Below are 18,242 nucleotides of genomic sequence, written 5' to 3' on the forward strand. Positions count from 1 at the left end.
CCTCACCGGAGATCGCCGCCCCCATCCGTCCCGGTGACGGCCGCCGCTTCCGGCGCGCAAAGCGCTTCCGGGGCAGCGGCGGCGGGCGGCGCAGCGGGCGGTGATGGCGACGCGGGGGCGCTGAGCGGCACCGCCATGGCCGAGCTGGCGGCGGCAGCGGAGGGGCCGCCGCGGGGCCGCACGCCCAGTCCGGGCCCCGGGGGAGCGCCGGGACCGCCCAGCCCCCGCGCGGCCGGAGCGGCGGCGGGCTCCGGTGGGCCGCTGTCTCCGCCCGGCGCGGCCCGGCCGCCCGCCGCCTCCAAGTGGGTGCGCCTGAACGTGGGCGGCACGTACTTCGTGAGCACCCGGCAGACGCTGTGCCGGGAGCCCAAGTCGTTCCTGTGCCGCCTCTGCTGCCAGGACGGGCCCGAGCTCGGCTCCGACAAGGTGAGGCCGCGGTGGGGCCGGCCCCCACCACAACCCCGGGATGGCGGGGGCCCGGGCGGCCGGTGGCACCGTGGGGCAGCGCCCCGACTCGCTGCAGGGGCAGGGTGACAGCCACAGCTGCCGCTGCCCCCAGGGCCGGCACCCCCAGCCGGGCAGGGCCGAGCCGCAGGGCAGCCCCTCGGTGCCCGGGCCCCGTGTCGCTCTGACAGGCGCCGGCCCCGCATCCCTCGGGTCTCCTTAAGGACACGGTCCCAGGGGTGGCCGCACCTCCGTGAGCGGGGCCTGGAGCCCACCCCGGGCCTGCAGCGCCCCGCCGCCCGCGGTGGCACGGCTCCCCCAGCCGCAGGGAGGCAGCTGGAAGGAAACTTCCCCTGGAACCAGTTATTTTAATAATTTCTCACCCCGACATGGTTGCGTTGGGTTTTTTTTTTAATACATTTCACTTTACTCCCCCAAAACATTACATGCATGTTCTTTACGTGGGTGTACTTTTGCAGGCACTGCAGTTTACCGTAAGGATTTTGCAAACTGTTGTTCTTGTAGCTGCGGGTTTCCTGCAGGATCTGCTGCGCAGGGTTTTGTAAATGTTTTGTGGGTAGGTCAGACTGAGAATGTCAGGTCTCTTGCCACTCACTGTTTTGATTAAACTCCAGTTTGATCAAAAGATAAATCCTGGTTGCAATCAAAATATCAGTGAGCAGAGATGACATTTCAGAATGTTTTTGCAGGTTTTTATTGCTTTAGAGCAGATTGATTGGCAGGAGAAACGTTGCTTTAAAGCAGTTTAAGGGAGTGATATGAAAAGAGTTCTGCACAGGAGTTGTCAGCGCTTCAAAGCTGGCTCAAGAGATGCTTTTGGTTGTGAATTGTTTGTTATTTAATGACAACAGTTACTGTATTGCGAGAGACGTGGCTGGGGCATTGCCATGTGCATTTTCAGTAGTAGAAGGGAGAAAATATCCTAGGCTGTTAGCCAGAACTGGAGATCCCGCTTTCCTCCAGAGTCTCCTAGTTAAACTAGCCTGGAAAACAAATGTAGACAGAACACAACTGCCAGCTTTTGGCTCTTACTATTGCAGTGAAATAGAACTGCTAAGCCCTGCTTTTCTCTCCAGGTATATAAACTCTGTTTGTAGAAGTCCTTGATTTGAAGCATCTGCTAGCGTTATTGAGCTGCAACATTCGTAGCTGAGTTCAGATACTGAAAAAAAAAATATGTTGGTTTAAACATGGGGTCATTCTAACACCTTTCACAGGCAAATGAATCCAGGTTCTCAAGGAGAAACTGTTCAATTTATTGTTTTCAACTGAAATTATTTTTTACCTGGTGCCACTGAACCATCCCTGCTTCATTCCTATACACACTCTACAGGATGAGACAGGGGCGTATCTCATCGATAGAGACCCCACATATTTTGGTCCAATACTGAACTACCTCCGACATGGGAAGCTCATCATAAACAAGGAGCTGGCAGAAGAAGGTAAGAGAAGAATACGGGGGAAGAACTGCAAATGCTTTTGATTTTTGATAGCAGGATCCGAAAGCCCACATCAGAAATGGGCCTGAGTGCATGGGGTTCCTGACGTGGCAATGCGTAAGGGTGTGAGCAAGCCACATTTCCCAGTAGTGCTGTTAGTTGGTACCATTAGTTTCTCAGAAGGATGCTCATTAACAGGATTAAATAATTCTCTATCTTCCTGAAAGCAGAGGCCTGCAACCCGTCACAGTTCTGCTTAGCTCAAAGGCTTCTGTTAGCAGAGCAGAAGGTCTATTAGCACATCTCCTCTCCCTCCACAGACAGCAGGTCTCTACAAGCAGGCAGCTTTGGTGACTTCTCCCTGATGGGGCTGTGCAAACAAAATTGAGATTGTACCACAAGGCTTCTGATAATCCCAGGTAAAGGGGAACAGTCTTGCTTAAAGATCTTCTAAGTCACAAAAGGAGGTGACAGATAGCTGGTCATCTTCTTCCAGCTTGAGAGCACGCGATCGGTGGCAGTCTGTTCAGCATCTGGGGATTTTCTTATATCTAGGTTAGATTTGGAGTCAGGAGCAGGTGTGGCACCCTTGTAGCAGAATCATCTTCATTCTACCTTGTTCAAAGTAACTGAATGTGTCTCTGCTTTTGGTTCCTTTCTTAGGGGTACTGGAAGAAGCGGAGTTTTACAATATTGCATCCCTTGTGCGGCTGGTGAAGGAGCGGATACGGGATAACGAGAACAGAACCTCTCAAGTAATGCACAGGAACGTTTGTTGTATGAAGTCAGTCATTTTCTGTAGTGCAGCAGGAGGACGAGTGTGGCTGCAGACACTTCTAGTAGCACTCTTGGGTTTAGCAGTCATCTTTAACAGGGGGAATAAGTGCTTTTAGGTAGAGCCAGGGCACAGCTAGGAGAGAGTATCCTTTATGGTTTTGCAAGCACAGACCACCAAGTCATCTGGTTAACGTTGTAGAGAAGGGCAGTGAACAGTTAGACAAGAGGGGCCAGGAGCAAAGATGGGTTCTTATAAAGCAAAATGCACTGCTCTGGTAGGTAAAGAATAGCTCAAACTCTTCCTTCGCTAAACCACTTTCTGCCCTTTATATCCGTCTCTCTCTAGCAGTTTTCCCCATTGCTGCTCAGTTGATATTGACATACCCAGTAGATACAATTTCAGAAGAGAAATGAGCAGTAAATGGCTTTGAAAGGCAAAGAAGTTTTGCTTGCACTGGCCTTTAGATGCCTAGAAGGCTTTTGAGAGGTATGCCAGCTGTATGTACCTGTTTGAGAATCAGTTGGATGGTCAGAAGGATGAAGAAAATAAAGCCTGTGGGGCTCAGGCTTCCTCAAATAACAAGAGCAGAGCAGGAGAGGCTTATTAATTTTCTAGCTTTATACTAGTATAACAATTACTAAACTCACACTTATTTTTATTCTCCACGCTTTAGGGACCTGTCAAGCATGTGTACAGAGTCCTGCAGTGCCAAGAGGAAGAGCTCACACAGATGGTGTCCACCATGTCTGACGGGTGGAAATTTGAACAGGTACCATTACCAAAGAACGGCAGAATCCCTCTGAAAGCTGCATATGGAATAAGCAGAGTTTGCTATTGAATTGCACTTCACACTGCTGTCTTCTTCTGAATAAGCAGTCTGAGCTGAGCAGCAGTCCAATGACATGAAATAACTGACAGGAAAAGGCAGAATTCACTCAAACTGCCAAGAGAGATTTCATTTTCTGTCAGGACTTCTTGTATCCTTGTCAAATCCCAGAGCAATTCTGCCCTTTTCCCACATTTCATTGCATATACCAGGCCCCAGTACAACAGCTTTATCCAGGAAGATTAATAGAACCAAGAAAAAACATGGCGCAGCTTTACTGGAAGCTCAAAGCCGTGACTCTGGCATTTGTTAAAGATTCACTGAGTGACATAAGTACACTGCCTGCAGATGCCTTTGTAACACAGCTGGTTTCGGGGCCAGATGTCACCGAAATTGCACGTGGCATTAGTTCCAGATTTGGTTTCTGGAATCAAATACAGTCCTCTTACTTAGGAGGACAGAGAACTGGAAACCAGCTAGCATACGTGCTAATGCTGTATTAAGAAAGTGCAGAATAGGCTCTGCATTACAGCTCTGCTGTCTTCCCAGTTTGGCCAGCTTCAGTACAAGTGGATGTTGTGGGAAATGTGCTGATACAAAGCGAGGCATAAGATAAGCAACAGCACTTCGCTTGTTCATATGTATCTGTTCTGTAAAGCCTGGAAACTCCTGTTGCATAGTGGAGAGGCAGCCAAAAACTCACCCCTGTGAGCCAGTAGTGAAATCTTGCAACCAAGAGCCACAGCAGCTTTATGGAAAGGCAGTTCTGCAACATACAGGTTTTGCTGTTCAGAAATCTACTTAACAGAATTTGCCTTTCACACATGCATGTATACACCCCCAAAATCAAAAGGCTATCTGCAATGCCCTGCATGGGAATCTACCCCTTACATCTTTCCCAGTCTTGCTTTTCAAATCTACAATGACAGGATCAAGATACTAGTTCCAAGCAAATGGTCCTTCTGCCACCCACCACCTTTGCACAAACCACTGAGACCACTACCAGCTTCCTTCCTGTGCACTGCAGGCAGCAGCAGAATGTCCTGCACGCCCCACTCCAGCACACTCCCACCATCAGGAGCTGTTCTTGCCCTCCCCAGGACTTGCATTCAGGCTCAAACACCCCCGGGGGCAGCAAGCCTAAACAGAGCAGACTGACACAATGCTTTGGTCAGGGCTAGACCTCACACAGCAGTACAGCCTCTCTCCATCTGTGAGATGGTCCGGACGGGGTCACAGGGCCGGAATGTGGCAGTGGTGCAGCACAGGATGTGTCCCATGCTGAGACGGGCCCTGCTGGGAGGCACATTGTAGCTGCAGCCTATCGCCAAGGTCTTTCCCCAGATGTGCAGCCCGGCACAGCTTCTACCCTCCACCAAATCGTGCCGCTTGGCATGCTGAGGCATGTTAGGAAAGAGGGTGACAGATCTCCATACTGGGGACAAAGAGAGCCTATTACTAAACCTTAGCCTGGATGCCAGTGACTGAAGAGAGCAGGCAATCCTTTCACTGGATCAATTGATCCAGTCACTTCATAACATCAAAAAGGCTGGCTCAGAAACCTGCAGGGGAGCCAGAAGCGTAAAAGCTGTTGCAGCCTTATTGTCTGTCAGGTTTGGGTTCTTGGAGGACCATACAGCCTTTCACGTTCTCTGCTTTGTAGCATTCAGTCCTGCTTAAATCAAGGATGGAATAGAAATGTGCTATTTTAAGAAGCTTAAACAGTCAAGATGGGGAGCAGGGAAGGAAAAGAATTTTTTTTTTTTTTTTAATCCTGTGTAGCTTTTGCCCTCAGCACAAACATCAGAATCTATTTAAAACAGTACTGGAGGTCAGTCAGTGTGACAGCCCCCCAGGTCTTCCTGCAGCTGCACTGTGACCACATAGGTGGTCATCAGTCCAGGAGGGCTGTGGACTGCATCTGTCTAATATATAAATACAGAGGTGTCTCTTCTAAAATCCATTAGGACATGGAAGTTAGGGTGCATGCTGCATAATAAGGTTTCCTAGATATACTCAGTTGATAAGATTCACATTGCTTTCTTCAGATTACTTAGATTTATTGTCTGGAAAGCAGAACAGAGTTGTAAATGACAAATCAGCTCTGCACTCCAGGATGTTCTTTTAATATAATAAAGATAAATGAGACAGATGGGATTTCTTGGATCGAGTCCAGACCCCTCATCACAACAGTAATAGAATATAATCCCATTTATGCAGCTACCGAACTCCATCTTGACAGCATCTACATAAGGAATGGTGCCGGTTTGCCACATGTTTCCCAGTTAATCTAACATCTGTCTGTGGTAGAGTTTCCTTTCCAGTTTTTACACATCAAAGTCACAAGGCAAGTTGAAGCCAAGTTCAGCATGGTCTGGGCTAGAAAGTCTGTGTTGCCTGCCCCACACCTGAATTAGCTGGATATTATATATTGCAAAATCTAACGTGTTTTTCCTTTTTCCGCCCTCAGTAATTGGCAAATGTCCTGTTATGTTCAGCACGGCAGTTTCAGGCTGGAATTTCTTCCCGGGGCTCCAGGTGCCACAAGAGGGCTCTGGAGCTCAGCTGTGTCTGACACAGGAGGCTGCAGGGAGACACTTGGGGTCCCAAATGGGTCTCACTGGACAGTCATATCTCACAAAGCAGTTGTATGAATAAAACAAAAGTCAAGACTTGTTGATAGTTACCTTGGCTCTCTCCTTTTGCACAGCTGATCAGCATTGGATCTTCCTATAACTATGGAAATGAAGACCAGGCAGAATTCCTCTGTGTTGTGTCCAGGGAGCTCAACAATTCTACCAATGGCATTGTCAAGGAGCCGAGCGAGAAGGCAAAGGTAAGGCATCTGCTCACATGCATGGACCTGCATTCCTCTGTACAAAGAAAAAGCTCCTTACACTAGCAGGTCCACAATTCGTAGCAGTAGTTCTGCAGTACCAGCTTTCCCATTTCCTCCTGTATGTGTGATCTTCCCCTCTTGGAAGATTTCATGTTTTACCGTAGGACAAGAGCTAAGGCTCTTTGTACATTTTAAATCAAGACAAAAAAATTAGAGGAAAGAGATAGACTTGAAAGAGGAAGGCACCATAGCAAGGACCTTTGAGATCGGTAACATTTTGTGGTTGATGGATGGTGCAGGGATAGATAAGGTTGTTTTTTCCCTTTCAGTCCACTCTTCCCCCAGCCAGGATAGCAACAAAAGGCGACATTCTTAACTCCTGGCAGGCAGCTAAGCAGGATTTCTAGAAAAGGGGCTCAGTCAGCTTTAACCAGCCTGTCATTTGTTATCGTAGCCTAAAAACCAGCAAGCTACTACCCACATTAGTCCATCTTTCCTTTCTCTGCAAAAACAAGGACTCTGCACATGAACTTTTGCATCTAAACTTGTGCAAGGTATTTACAGAAACTCTTTTCTTTTTCAGATTCTTCAAGAGCGAGGATCCCGGATGTAATTCAAGAGTCCACCCCGTTAAAACTCCCAGATGTCAAAAGGGCAGCCTAGCTGAGCAGAGCATCTCTCCGCAGTGCAACCTTGCCCTTGTACAGTAACCGAGCTAATGCAAAGCAAAGCCGAGCCTGTCCTGCCAATGGCAAATAATTCTGGTCATAACCAAAGGCTCCCCTCTTACCCTGGAAACCAAGGAAGGAAAGGACTCTTCCAGTTGGATAATCCTTTCCACAAGTATTAGTTTTATTTTCTTGGCCAGCGCTGTATTGAATTTTTCCCACAATGGCTGGGCCGGATTCCCAGTCAGAGCCTTTGTGAAGGTTGCTCAGGTCCACATGCCCTTGTAACCGGTCCCACCTTCCACAGGCTGGTGTAGGTGGGCGGATCTGTGTTTGAGCTGTGCCATTTCTTGCACCCAGGTCTGCCACCAGAAAAGTGCAGGGACCTTGCAATGCTCCCCTCCTAATCAGCCAGCCCCCCCAAATCAGAAGAATGGGGCTTTAAAAGGAGAAACGAAACAACCACTCGTAAAAAACCCACACAGACTTTTCCATTCTAGCTTTGTATTTGTTCCTTGTTCAATTCCTAAGAGCTGAGTTTAGATACTAAGGGGAGGGGAAGCTGTGTGTACATCTGACACAGGTCTCACTGTTAACACTATTACGTATGGGCTCCTGGCATTTTCCAAAGCCCATTACTTCGCATGCATAAACAAAGAGACCTGTGTTCACCCAGGATAGTGACAGTTCTGTCCTTAGCCCTTGTCTACGGCAGAAGAGTGGTGACATCTTCCTCTCCCATACCCTGCCACGGCCATATCTCAGCCTGGTGCAAAGTCACAAGGTTAGGGACTCGTTGCTGCCAAGTTCAGCTTTGCCTTGTTTGTCTCCAGCAGCACGGGCTGCCCGTCTCCTCTCTTCTCGCCCAGGGAGGACTTCAGGCAGGATTTCTTTTGTACTGTAGCAAGCAGGTAGGTTTAGTTTTAACCCACGAGATCCTTTGCGGAGGAGATCCCCTATTTACATGCAGTGATTTATCTGCAGCCCCCTCACATCCCCACCTTTAAGAGATCACCTCAAATTGCAGAGGGGCATCACAGAATTGGGGGGAGGGGGCAGGGGGGTGGTGGAAAGTTGCCAAACTGTTGTAACGTTTCTTGTCCAAAGTGGTTCAGTGTCGACTTCTGTGACTTTTCTTTCCTTTGGGTTTTATTTTTCTGGAATGCCTTGGATGGATGTGCAAAATGTTCGTTTGTGCCTCTCTTGAATTCTGATCTAAGCCAAACTGCAGTCACTGGTTCCCTCTGTGCCATCCCTAACCAAGGGCATGTCCCTCCTAGTCTGGTAAATGGAATTTCTTAGGAATTTGCTGCATGTTTTTCCCCTTTCATCCAGGCTTTGTTCTTTGTAGCCCAAGCGTCCAGGCATTTGGGTCTTTTTGAGTCAAGTCCCAAACTGACATTAAACGCAAAGCTTCAGAGATGCCGGAATTCACAGACATTAAGCTCAGAGCAGATGCTTCTCAAGAAGGTATCAGAAAATTCCTCACCTGGGCTGAGGAGTTGGGCTCCTTTCTGGAGGACTTCAGCTACCTGTGATCTCATAGTTTTGAGATAGAATTAGGCAGGTTTCCCATCTTCTTGCTTGTTGCTGGCAGGGCCTTGCAGCCCCATTACCAACAGTCCAACAAGCAGTTCAGCAAGACGCGCAGCAAAGACGCTGTCACCGCTGCACTGTCTGCCTCTCTTCAGTTCTGTACATACTCTTGCCTGCCCTCTCCCATCTTGCTTTGCCAACGTACCTCCTCCGGTGGAAGCTTTGCCTCATTCTCAAGAAAAGCTGGTTAATTACCTGTGCTAGTTTAATCCCGGTAACAACAGACTGTGCCAAATGTCTTTGAATTCACGTTGTGTCAGTTACAGGCTGCTGAAATGCAGCCGGCTTGCCATCACGCTGAAGAACCCAGCTCTTCTTCCCTCCATCTTCCCTGCTGATAACGTGGTGAGGTGGTACTGGTGTGATTAGACCGTACGCCTTGGCTGGGCCTAAATAACACTGTGATGTGTACAGATCTCCTCTGTCGGTATCTTGTAGCCTCAGTCATTGTCCATCTGTGCTCACTGCTAAGAAATCAAGCAGCATGTGTATGCAAGTTAGCAGGCTAAAAAGCCCTTTAACACTCTCATCTGTCTTCTTTCCCTTCCTCAGACAAGGGAGTTTCTGGGAACTGGTCAAGAAATATCAAACTAAAGGCAACAGGAACCGGTCGAGCAGTTTTTGTCACATCCATGCCAGCTGAGCACCCTGCTGTTCAAACCATCAAGCTCAAAGCATCACTAGTTGCAAAGGGAGACTTTCTGTCCAGTACAGCTCAAGTAGGTAAAAGCGATACCTCCTTGCTCTTTTGTATCACCACAAATGCCGTACGTGGTGAAGCCCACCGGAGGACTGCCAGATGCGAGAGTGATGCTATCACTTTCCCCTCTGAGCCACAGAGAGCCTAGTAATTACTGTCTGAACGGAACAGCTGTTTAACTCAAATGCATTAAAAAGGCTATCAAAGTTGCATCTTGGTTTTCCCCTCCATGCTGCTTTCTGCAGCGAGGACGCGCCAAGGGATCGAAGACAATTTGGGTTCAATTGCAGGGTCTTCTAAGTTCAACAGAACAAATTTATGGTAGAAAACCCATCATTGGTACTGGACACTCAAGTTCTTGGGTGATATTTAGGACCAGGCATGAAGTCCATCCCGAGCAGGTACATTCCCAGTGGAGGATTTCTCCTTTCCTGACTGCTAGGTCACCTTTACCCTGAGACCAAGGCAGGTCTCGGCATCATGCACCAGTTGCATCCCTTCTGTGCTCAAGACAGGGCTTGTCCTTCCATTGCCTTTCACTCAGTCACAACTATATCAAAACTAGTGCTGAATTAAGATGAAATTTATCCCATTCACTCTCAAAAAGGTAGCATGGTGTGGTGAGTAGGGTAGGTGAGCAGGGGTAGAACTACTGGAATATCCAAGAGCGTTTGTGCCTCTTGGGAAGGTTCACTTTAAAGCATTAATCCTGGGAATGGAGAGTATGACACTTTGGGTTTTTTTTTTAAACTTTCCCAGTGGCCTAAATTGTTCCATTGTGGCATGACTGGAAATAACCTCTTAAAAGTGTCTTTGTTTCTGCACATTTTTTTAAAAAAATCGATTTTTCTCAGGGGTGACTGAGTGGGCTGAGGCAAAGGGGGCATGTTTTGCTGCAGGGCAATGGGACGGAGCAGCTCCCCAGTCCTGCAGCTGGGCTGTGGGCTCCTCCCCTCGCGTTTGCCTGCAAACCTGGAGGTTTTGTACAGTTTGTCACATGTCAGTGCCCTTTGCTACCGTTTCTCTTTGTTTATTAAATGTGTTTGAATAACAGTTGAGATTCTGTGATTAATTATTTTTTTTTCCAATAAAGATTCTGAAATGGGTTTGACAAGTTTGAACAAACGGTCTACAGCCTGCTGCTTTCTCGGCATCCATGTCCAGCCTTCCCACGCAAACACTGCACTGTGGGGAAAGGAACCTGCAAAATGGGTACCTGCTTCGGGCCCGTTAGAGAAATGGGCCCGAAGTTCAGTTAGAGAAATGATTTGCCAAGAGGAGACTCTTAATTAGATTTTGGAGTCCTTCTAATGTTACTTTCAGAGAAAGAGGCAAACCGAAGCCTGTTTCTAAATTCTTTTTGTAGAACAGAAAATCAAACTTCCACACTTATCTTTACCATTTCCACTGACAACCACAAGCAAGCAGAACAGCAATACAAGCGTTAAGTGTGAGTAGCTAAGAAGGAAAGAGGATTTTTTTTGTCAACTTGCCTTTGCTAAACCCCTGCTCGACTGTGGAACAGCACATTGTGGCAGAAAGGTCAGACTCTTTCAGACAGCTTTGCCCCTTCCTCTGCCACAACAGACCCACGCTGAACCTCTGCAGGAGCTTGCAAACAGCTCTTCACCTCCCCTGCAAGATAGAGACACAAGGTTCTTGCCAGAACCACGACAAAAGGGAATGAACATGGGAAAAGTAACTACAGTTTCTTAAAGCTGGCTTCCCCTGGTGTTCTGAGCCTGCAGCTGATGTGGGGTGGGAGTGCCCTGGGCACGGGCATCAGCCCAGAAACCCTGTGGGCTGTTTTAAATAGTTGCGCTACTCCCGCCAAGGCTGCCAGCCTTCCCTGCCTCCGTGTCTTTAGCAAGACGGGTGGATTAGCCGAGATTTAGATTCTTTCCTGTTTACAAAGCATTGCAACTCAGAAATGCTTGAAATACAGGTACCAATGGATGGATGAGCAGCGGAGCAGCGAAGAGGCACACCAGATAGCCAAGCTTTGGTGATGCCAGAAGTGGGATAACATCAACAGTTCAGGCCAACACACGGAAAAGGAGGAGCAGCAAAGCCGTAAGTGAAGAATGGAAAAACTTGAATTTAGTCTTACTTTTGACTACAAGTGGCTGTTGCCCACTGTAGCTACTCTGAAGGCTGCCCTGCAGGCACGCTACCTGCCTCCATCCCCCCACGACAGCAGCCTCAAGCCACGGAGCAGGGAGGGGGTCGATGCATCCCCAGACCAGGGTTTGATGCCAACATGGTGGAAAGAGATGAGATTGTCCCCTTAGAGGCAGCTCACCAGCATGGAGGGCAGAAACCACGGCTCAGCCAAGTCACCACGTACCACAGGTCGATTTAAGATGGTACTTTGCAAACCTCCTTGACCCCTCCCCATATTTCCATGCCAAACCTCACTGGCAGCCCAGACCTGCAGTCAACTTGCCCAAAGCCAAGCCATGCTCCAGTGCCAGCAGCATCTTGGGCAGAGATGGAAACTGCAGGGCTGGCGCTGCTGACGCCACACGCGTATTTGTTCACGTTCACAAGATAGGACTTGTCAGCAGAAATTCAAATTACAGCCAGCATTTCAGGCCTGCAGCCATCACCTCCCTGCTCTCCCATTTTGGGGCTGTCCTATAAGGCCACATAGGCTGGAAAAGCCTTTAAGCAGCTCCAGGTCTGCCAGGCAGGAGGTTCCTCTAACAAAACACTACATCACCATGCAGAAGACACAAGTGTCATTCAGTGGTTTGCAGAAATCACAAGCTGGAGCTTTCAAGCCTTTGCACCAGCCCTCACTTTCCCATTCCAGGCTACACAACCCACTTAACACCTTTTAAAAAGGATTGCTTTACTCGCTGCGCGAAACACAAGTGATGCCCCAGCATTACCAAGCAGCAAGAGGCTGTGCAGGATAGGCAGCAGCACTGCAGGTGTTAACTTACCCAGAACAAAAATGAACCCTATAAACCACTTCTTCCTAAGCAGATCCTGCTGTTGCCAGGGGCGGGCCAAAGCTCAGTTCTCCCTGTTGCCAAAACCCAGGAGGCTCTAGACCTGTTGCAGCAGCAGGAGAAGGGGGAGAGGGGGCCGGTTTGCAGCAGAACTGGCCTCAGCAGCGGGTTAAGGCCCTTGGTCTCGGCTGGGTTTGTCAGAGCACCCCCGGCTGCCTCCAGACCCCACTGCCCCAGGAAGCTGTGGGATACCCAGCGGAGGCACCTTCCCAGGGACAAGCAGCATCTGTGGGCCAGGAGCTCCATCCCTGGGGCTGTGCCACCACTAAGGCAGCACAAAAAACACCCAAGGAACCTAGTACCTGTCTACGGCAGGATTTGGTCCCTCCTTCCCCCAGGGGCAACCTGGGGAGAGAAATTCCCCAGGTGTCTTTGCCAGGTGCTGGGGAGGAAGGAGAGTGACAAAACATCGCCTAGATTTTCCAATAGCCACAGCGTAAAGTCAATAAGCAGCGCAGACATCCGAGCTGCAGCAGGACTTTAAACCCCTTTTACCAGCCTTCGCTGCACTGGAAAGGGTGTGAAAAGAGCAACCCTGCATTTCTCCTCTGGAAGGAAAGGCTCAGGCTCCGGCCGGGGCTGAGCCCACCCTGGCCACCACACTGTGCCCAGGGGCCACCTGGCTCGCTGGGGCTGGAGCTCACCTCATGGCAACTCTGCAAAACTCCCATTAGTCATCCCATCCGGCAGCTCCACTTGCCCCTGCCAGTTTTGCCTGGGGCATAATTAATTTGTTTTTCTGGCCTGCCAGCTCCTGTCTGCAGACCAAGAGGAAACCTGAACTGACATTAGAGATCAGAAAGGGTTTCAGCAGCGTCCAGGTACCTGCCAGCATCCAACTGCTTGGCCTGGGGCTCCAGCACAAAGCAGTGGAAACTGCTGCTGCCTTTCCCCTCTCCACACATGCCTGGGAGGGTGAGACCCGGCGCGATGCTCTGGCTGCGGCCGTAGGTGCATCTTGCCCCACACATACGCTCTTCTGCTCTGCCCCAGGCTCTCACGTAAAGATGAAGGTCAGTTCGTCACTCACCCACCCACCTTCACCCGGAACAAAGTGATCTATTTGCCAGATCTATTTGCAGACAGAAAGCCTGCAGATATTTTCAAGCCAGTTTACTAACTTGTTTGGGAAACAAGGACCTTAGCTACCGTCCTTCCACCCAGATCTGGTTTTGAGGCAGTCACTGAAGGTTTAACCCAACTTCCATATGGGCAAATAACCCCCATGTACCATCTCCCTTCCAGGGCTGGGGAAACACGTTGGTTTCTTCAAACCATAGCAAAGAAGGAGCTGCAATCCCCTTAGCAATTGTCTTCAGATTGTGGTGTAACGGATGAGCAAAGGTATCAATATCTGACCCGCTGGCAGTATTCGCTACTAGATGCCTCCATCCCTCCTAGGGGTTCCTCAGGCTTCAGCAGATGGGGGGGGGGGGTCTGATAAAAGTCCACCATCAAGCACAAGGAGTTCTCATGCTTCAAGGGTCCCAAACAGATCCCCAGCGAGCCAAGGGCTCAGCTGCTCCCTGCGTCACCACCAAAACCCTTGGGAAAGGCGAGCACCTTCCACCCATGGTCTAGCTCAGGGCAGTCTGGGCAGCAGGTCTGTCACACAGGGAGAACACGCACCAGTGATCCTGTTGAATTCAAATGACAGTGGCTAAAAATGAGGAAAACCATTTGGGCAACCAAGCAAGGAGTCAGGACCTTCACCCAGGCGCTGAGTTCAAGATGCCTCAGAAAACAGGCAGATTAGTCACTAAAGGGCTAGGAAATACCTAACGGTCACCCTCATCCTCATATTTCAGTGCATTTTCATCTAAAATTTGAAAGCAGGGAAACATGTGAAAAAAGTAAGAAGGGGATGGTCATATTTGCCAGATCAAAGGGGTTTTGCCCAATGAAGCAAAAGCTCAAGGCCACATTTTGTTGTCTCCACACACCACCCTGACAACACAACCCCAAGGCACACGGTGACCTGCGCTTCCCAGCGGGATGAAGAGCTCCTGTCTTCCCTTTTCCAGAAGTCACAAGGCTGAAACTGAACCTTGTGGGCATGGGCAGGAAAAGCCTAGGTGTGGGCCCTAAGTTGTCATATCTCCTGCCCTGTCGTGACTTCTAGGCATCACCTGCACCTTCCTTGGAGCAACTGTCCTCCGACAAAGGACCAGAGAAGAGCATCTGCTGGGACCAGCGCAGCCAAAGCTAATTCTCTTGGCTAGGTGGAGTCCCAAAACCTCCTGGCTTCCTCAAACCCACACTCCACACACCTCCAGTGCCCCACAGCCTCCTCCACCTGCCCCAAGGATCCACCAGCCAGTCACAGGGACACACTTCTCTTGACCCTTACCCCACCAAGTCCCTTTATTCCTCACTAATAAAAGCCAAGGTAAGTGACAATTAAGATCTGCTAGAGGGAAACCCCCCCCGCCCCTGTTCAGGGTCCCCAGATGTCAATCCATGGGGGTGGGCTCAGCAGGGTCAGACTCTCCCCCACAGCCCATTGCCCCCTCCCCGCGCCACACCCTCACCCACCAGCTAGATTTTCACACAGCTAACGATAAGGTAACGCCATTTCTTCCAAAGCCCCACTCTTCAGGGCACGTGCCACCCTCCTCACCTTCACAAAGGCAGGACAAAGCTGCAGGAAAAGCACCAGCAGCTTCCAGATATCCTCAGTAACCCCAGCCAGGTTCCTAGCAAAGACCTGCTGCCCTGGGTGAATTCCCTCGAGCACACCTCTTTCCAGACTCGCCTCCGGAGCCATCCCTGTTGCCCAAGGGAAAGGTGCCCCCCCCGGGCACCAGCCCCCCACCCAGCACAGAGCCCGGGCAGCGGCTGGGCTGGGGGCAGCAGCAGCCAGGAGGGCAAGGGCCAACTTGCACGCAAACCATCTGCAATCGCCCACCAGCCGGAGATGTGCCACTGGGGTAAAGAGCAGGGACAAGCTACATCTTGCTGGATTCCCGCAGGCTGGCAGGAGCTGTCGGCGCACGCTGCGGTGCCAGCTGCCTCCTCAACCCCCCTTTCCATCTCCATGCCAGGTGGCGTTATCCCCAGCTTGTAGTCATTAACCTGGTCCCAAAAGTAGGACTTCTCACCTGGTGTTACAGCCGCGTTATTGATAAGTAACAAGCACAAAGCCACCAGGAGATCCAAAGTCTGCCCAGAAGAGCAGAAGACAATGGTGAGACAGATCAAAGCCTTGATCTAGGCAAGGAGCCGGCCTTAAATCCAGCTGGAGAACTAACGGGGTGGAGGGGACGTGGGAGGAGGCCCCAGATTAAGCTGGTCAGGCTAATTAAGACTTGTTAGTGCAGGCAGGACCTTGATGCCCTTTGCAGGGGGAGGATGTGGGAGTGATGCTGTGGGAGCTGCGTGGAAACTCAGGATCAGCCAGCACTTCCCCCATCCTTAGCACAGTGCTATTTACTCAGCACCAGCAGAGCTGGTCCATAGGGGTTTTGCCAGGGTTATTCAGATCCTGTCCCTGCCTCAGCTTCAGTTTCACACCAGGAATCTGTTCTCAGGTGCTCCGAGAGCATGGTTTCTCCTGGGTCTGTCTGGGTTCAAGGGAGGAATCAGAGCAGGAGTTTAATTTGGGACTAAACCTAGAGCAGGGATAGCACCCTGACCCAAGCCGCTCTGCAATCCCTCAGCTGGAACGTCAGTTAGTTTCCTTGGCTTTTGAAAAAAAACACAACCAAACAAAACCCCAAACCAAACAAAACCCCTGCACTTCCTCTACAAGATTCAATCCATCGGACAATTTGCTAATCTGGATCTCTGGAACAAAGTCAACTAGGCTTTTTTCAAAAGGGATTTGCAGGCTCTGAGGCATTTGCACTTCGGTGCCAGGCACATCGTCTCTCCCAAAACAGCTGTTGAGGCTCCTGAGCTGGGGACCAGCTTACAGAGCTGTAATATGTGGGTAAGGACGGGCAGAGAGCAGGGGACTTGCAGCCACCTCCACTGTGCCCCAGGCACAGCCTGTCCCTCAGGGACTGCCAGCCACCGAGGACAAGTGACATGCTGCAGACACAAGGCTGCAGCATCGGGCTGATGTTTTAATCAGCGCTAGATCTGGATTCTCTGCTCCCAGCTGACGGGGTGACTTTGGAAAGGTCAGCTGGGATATAATACAGCCTACCTGGGAGAGGATGGCAAAGCAAGCCGAGATCTCGGGATGAAAAGGCACTTAAAAAGTCACTTATAAAGGTATTTACCGAGAGAAGTGCTTAGCTTTCCTACCCCCAACAGACACCGAGTGACTCCAAAAAACATTTTACCCTGCCGCTCAGTTTACAGTAAACATCTCGCTTCTGTGCATCCAGCTTATTTTACACATTCATAAAATACACATCCAGCCCACACCGGGGCTGAGCTGGGGCGGCAGCAGGGTGTAGGACCTAACGTACCATGAAGAACCTTTCTTCTCCACTTCTACCCCTGCTCCCAAGCCACAGGCATCGCCCGGTCTCTGAACACCCCTCGAGCCCCATCGCTGGGGGCAGTGGCTCTGCTTACCCCCCAGCCACGCTCCCGACTTCCCCGCTGGATGCTGCTGCGGGGTCTCCCCCCTGAGCAGCTGTAGGGGAGACGTGGGCTGCTCCTCTCCCCACGGAGCTACCTGCAAGCTACAAGCTCTTACTGAGGACAATCTACAGATACCATCATCACTTGCAGGCTAAATATAAACCTCTTCCTAGGAGGTAAGCTACATAAATGCCCTGGGCCCATTTTTTTTCAGCATCAGGGGCTGCCTGCCCTTGCAGGGAGCAGCCAGCAACCCTCACCCCAGCAGCTGCTGGTCCCCCAGCACAGCTGAGGGAAACTGAGGCACAGAAGAAGCAGAGAGAATCACTGTGTGAGTGCTCCTGGTCTGCTGCCATTAATGACAACTACTAGGGCTGCTCCGTCACAGCTAGGGAAATCCAAGAAAGCTTGGATGCTGGTGTCTTGGGGGTCACTGGAAGAAGAAACAACGTTCAGACCTGAATGAGGGAGAATTAGCTCAGCAGGGCAGACCATGACTGGCAGAGAGTGGCGAGAAGGAAAGACTGAAACTGGCAGTGTGCTCCCCTGTGTCCCATCGAGGGCATCCACATGTCCCTGGGCATTGCACGGGCTGGTGGAGGGAAGCACCTTTGCACTGGTTCATCTGCTCCCAACAAAAGCACACGGTTTGCAGTAGGCACCCAGGTGTGGCTGTTGCTGTGAGCTTCAGTCTTACTCCCAACACGATTAGCACAAGATCATCATGTACGTGTGAAAATCTGCCTGTGTTTCACAGGTGTCCCTCGCCTTTCGTGCTCACTGCTCAACACCAGGAGCAGGTTGCCCAAGAACATCAAGCCTGTAGGAGCACGAAAACACACGCTTGCCCTCCACATTTGCACCGTCCATTCTATCTGGCTTACCCTGGGAAGGGTTAAGCCAAGGTTTTTCGGTGCTGCTGTTGCTCAGTGTGGCACAGCCAGCACAGGAACAAACTTATTCCTTTACCTTTACGAAGGCAGGAGGCTGCGGGGTGGCCGTGTGGTGCTCAGCATCACATTGCCATGGTCCTGGCAGCCACCCTGCAGGTCGGGCTGCCCGGGGAAAATGTGTCCTGCGGCTGGGGGCAGAAGGTGGACGAAAGCCATGGGGTCTGCAGCCCCTCTGGAGAGTCCTCCCGGGTGAGCAGGCGCACAGGGAGATGTGAGGGGAGCCAGAAATCTGCTGGACAAGCTCAAGAGTTGGACAGGGCAGCTGGGAACAGAGAGGAGCTGTGCTTCTGCCTTTTTTTGCACGTTTGCTGTTGCCAGGGAGAATTTTTAGGCTGTCATCCAGCTAATTCACACCAGAGAGACAAGCTCTTGAATTAGTTGCATTATCTGCACCCAGCTAAAGTGGACAAAGGATTAAAGTGTGC

The 18,242-nt window shown here is 50.6% G+C and overlaps 1 protein-coding gene across 1 annotated transcript; it reads left to right on the forward strand.

The window, feature by feature from the left end:
- The first annotated feature begins 68 nt into the window (after positions 1-68).
- Positions 69-10,369, forward strand: KCTD2 (potassium channel tetramerization domain containing 2). Its single transcript, XM_037407766.1, has 6 exons — positions 69-426; positions 1,799-1,907; positions 2,568-2,659; positions 3,356-3,451; positions 6,219-6,344; positions 6,931-10,369. Exons 1-6 carry the CDS (start codon positions 136-138, stop codon positions 6,958-6,960), a joined length of 744 nt encoding a protein of 247 aa, XP_037263663.1. The 5' UTR covers positions 69-135; the 3' UTR covers positions 6,961-10,369.
- Positions 10,370-18,242: the final 7,873 nt, after the last annotated feature.

This window comes from Falco rusticolus, chromosome 1 (assembly GCF_015220075.1).
Source record: "Falco rusticolus isolate bFalRus1 chromosome 1, bFalRus1.pri, whole genome shotgun sequence".
Classification (NCBI taxonomy): domain Eukaryota; kingdom Metazoa; phylum Chordata; class Aves; order Falconiformes; family Falconidae; genus Falco; species Falco rusticolus.

What these genes read in the sequence shown, in the direction of transcription:
- KCTD2 (XM_037407766.1), top strand. Translation starts at nt 136, where the DNA reads ATGGCCGAGCTGGCGGCGGCAGCGGAGGGGCCGCCGCGGGGCCGCACG. An exon ending in CAAGGAGCTGGCAGAAGAAG is followed by an intron (nt 1,908 to 2,567) that starts GTAAGAGAAGAA and finishes TTCCTTTCTTAG; the next exon opens with GGGTACTGGAAGAAGCGGAG. An exon ending in ACGAGAACAGAACCTCTCAA is followed by an intron (nt 2,660 to 3,355) that starts GTAATGCACAGG and finishes TCCACGCTTTAG; the next exon opens with GGACCTGTCAAGCATGTGTA.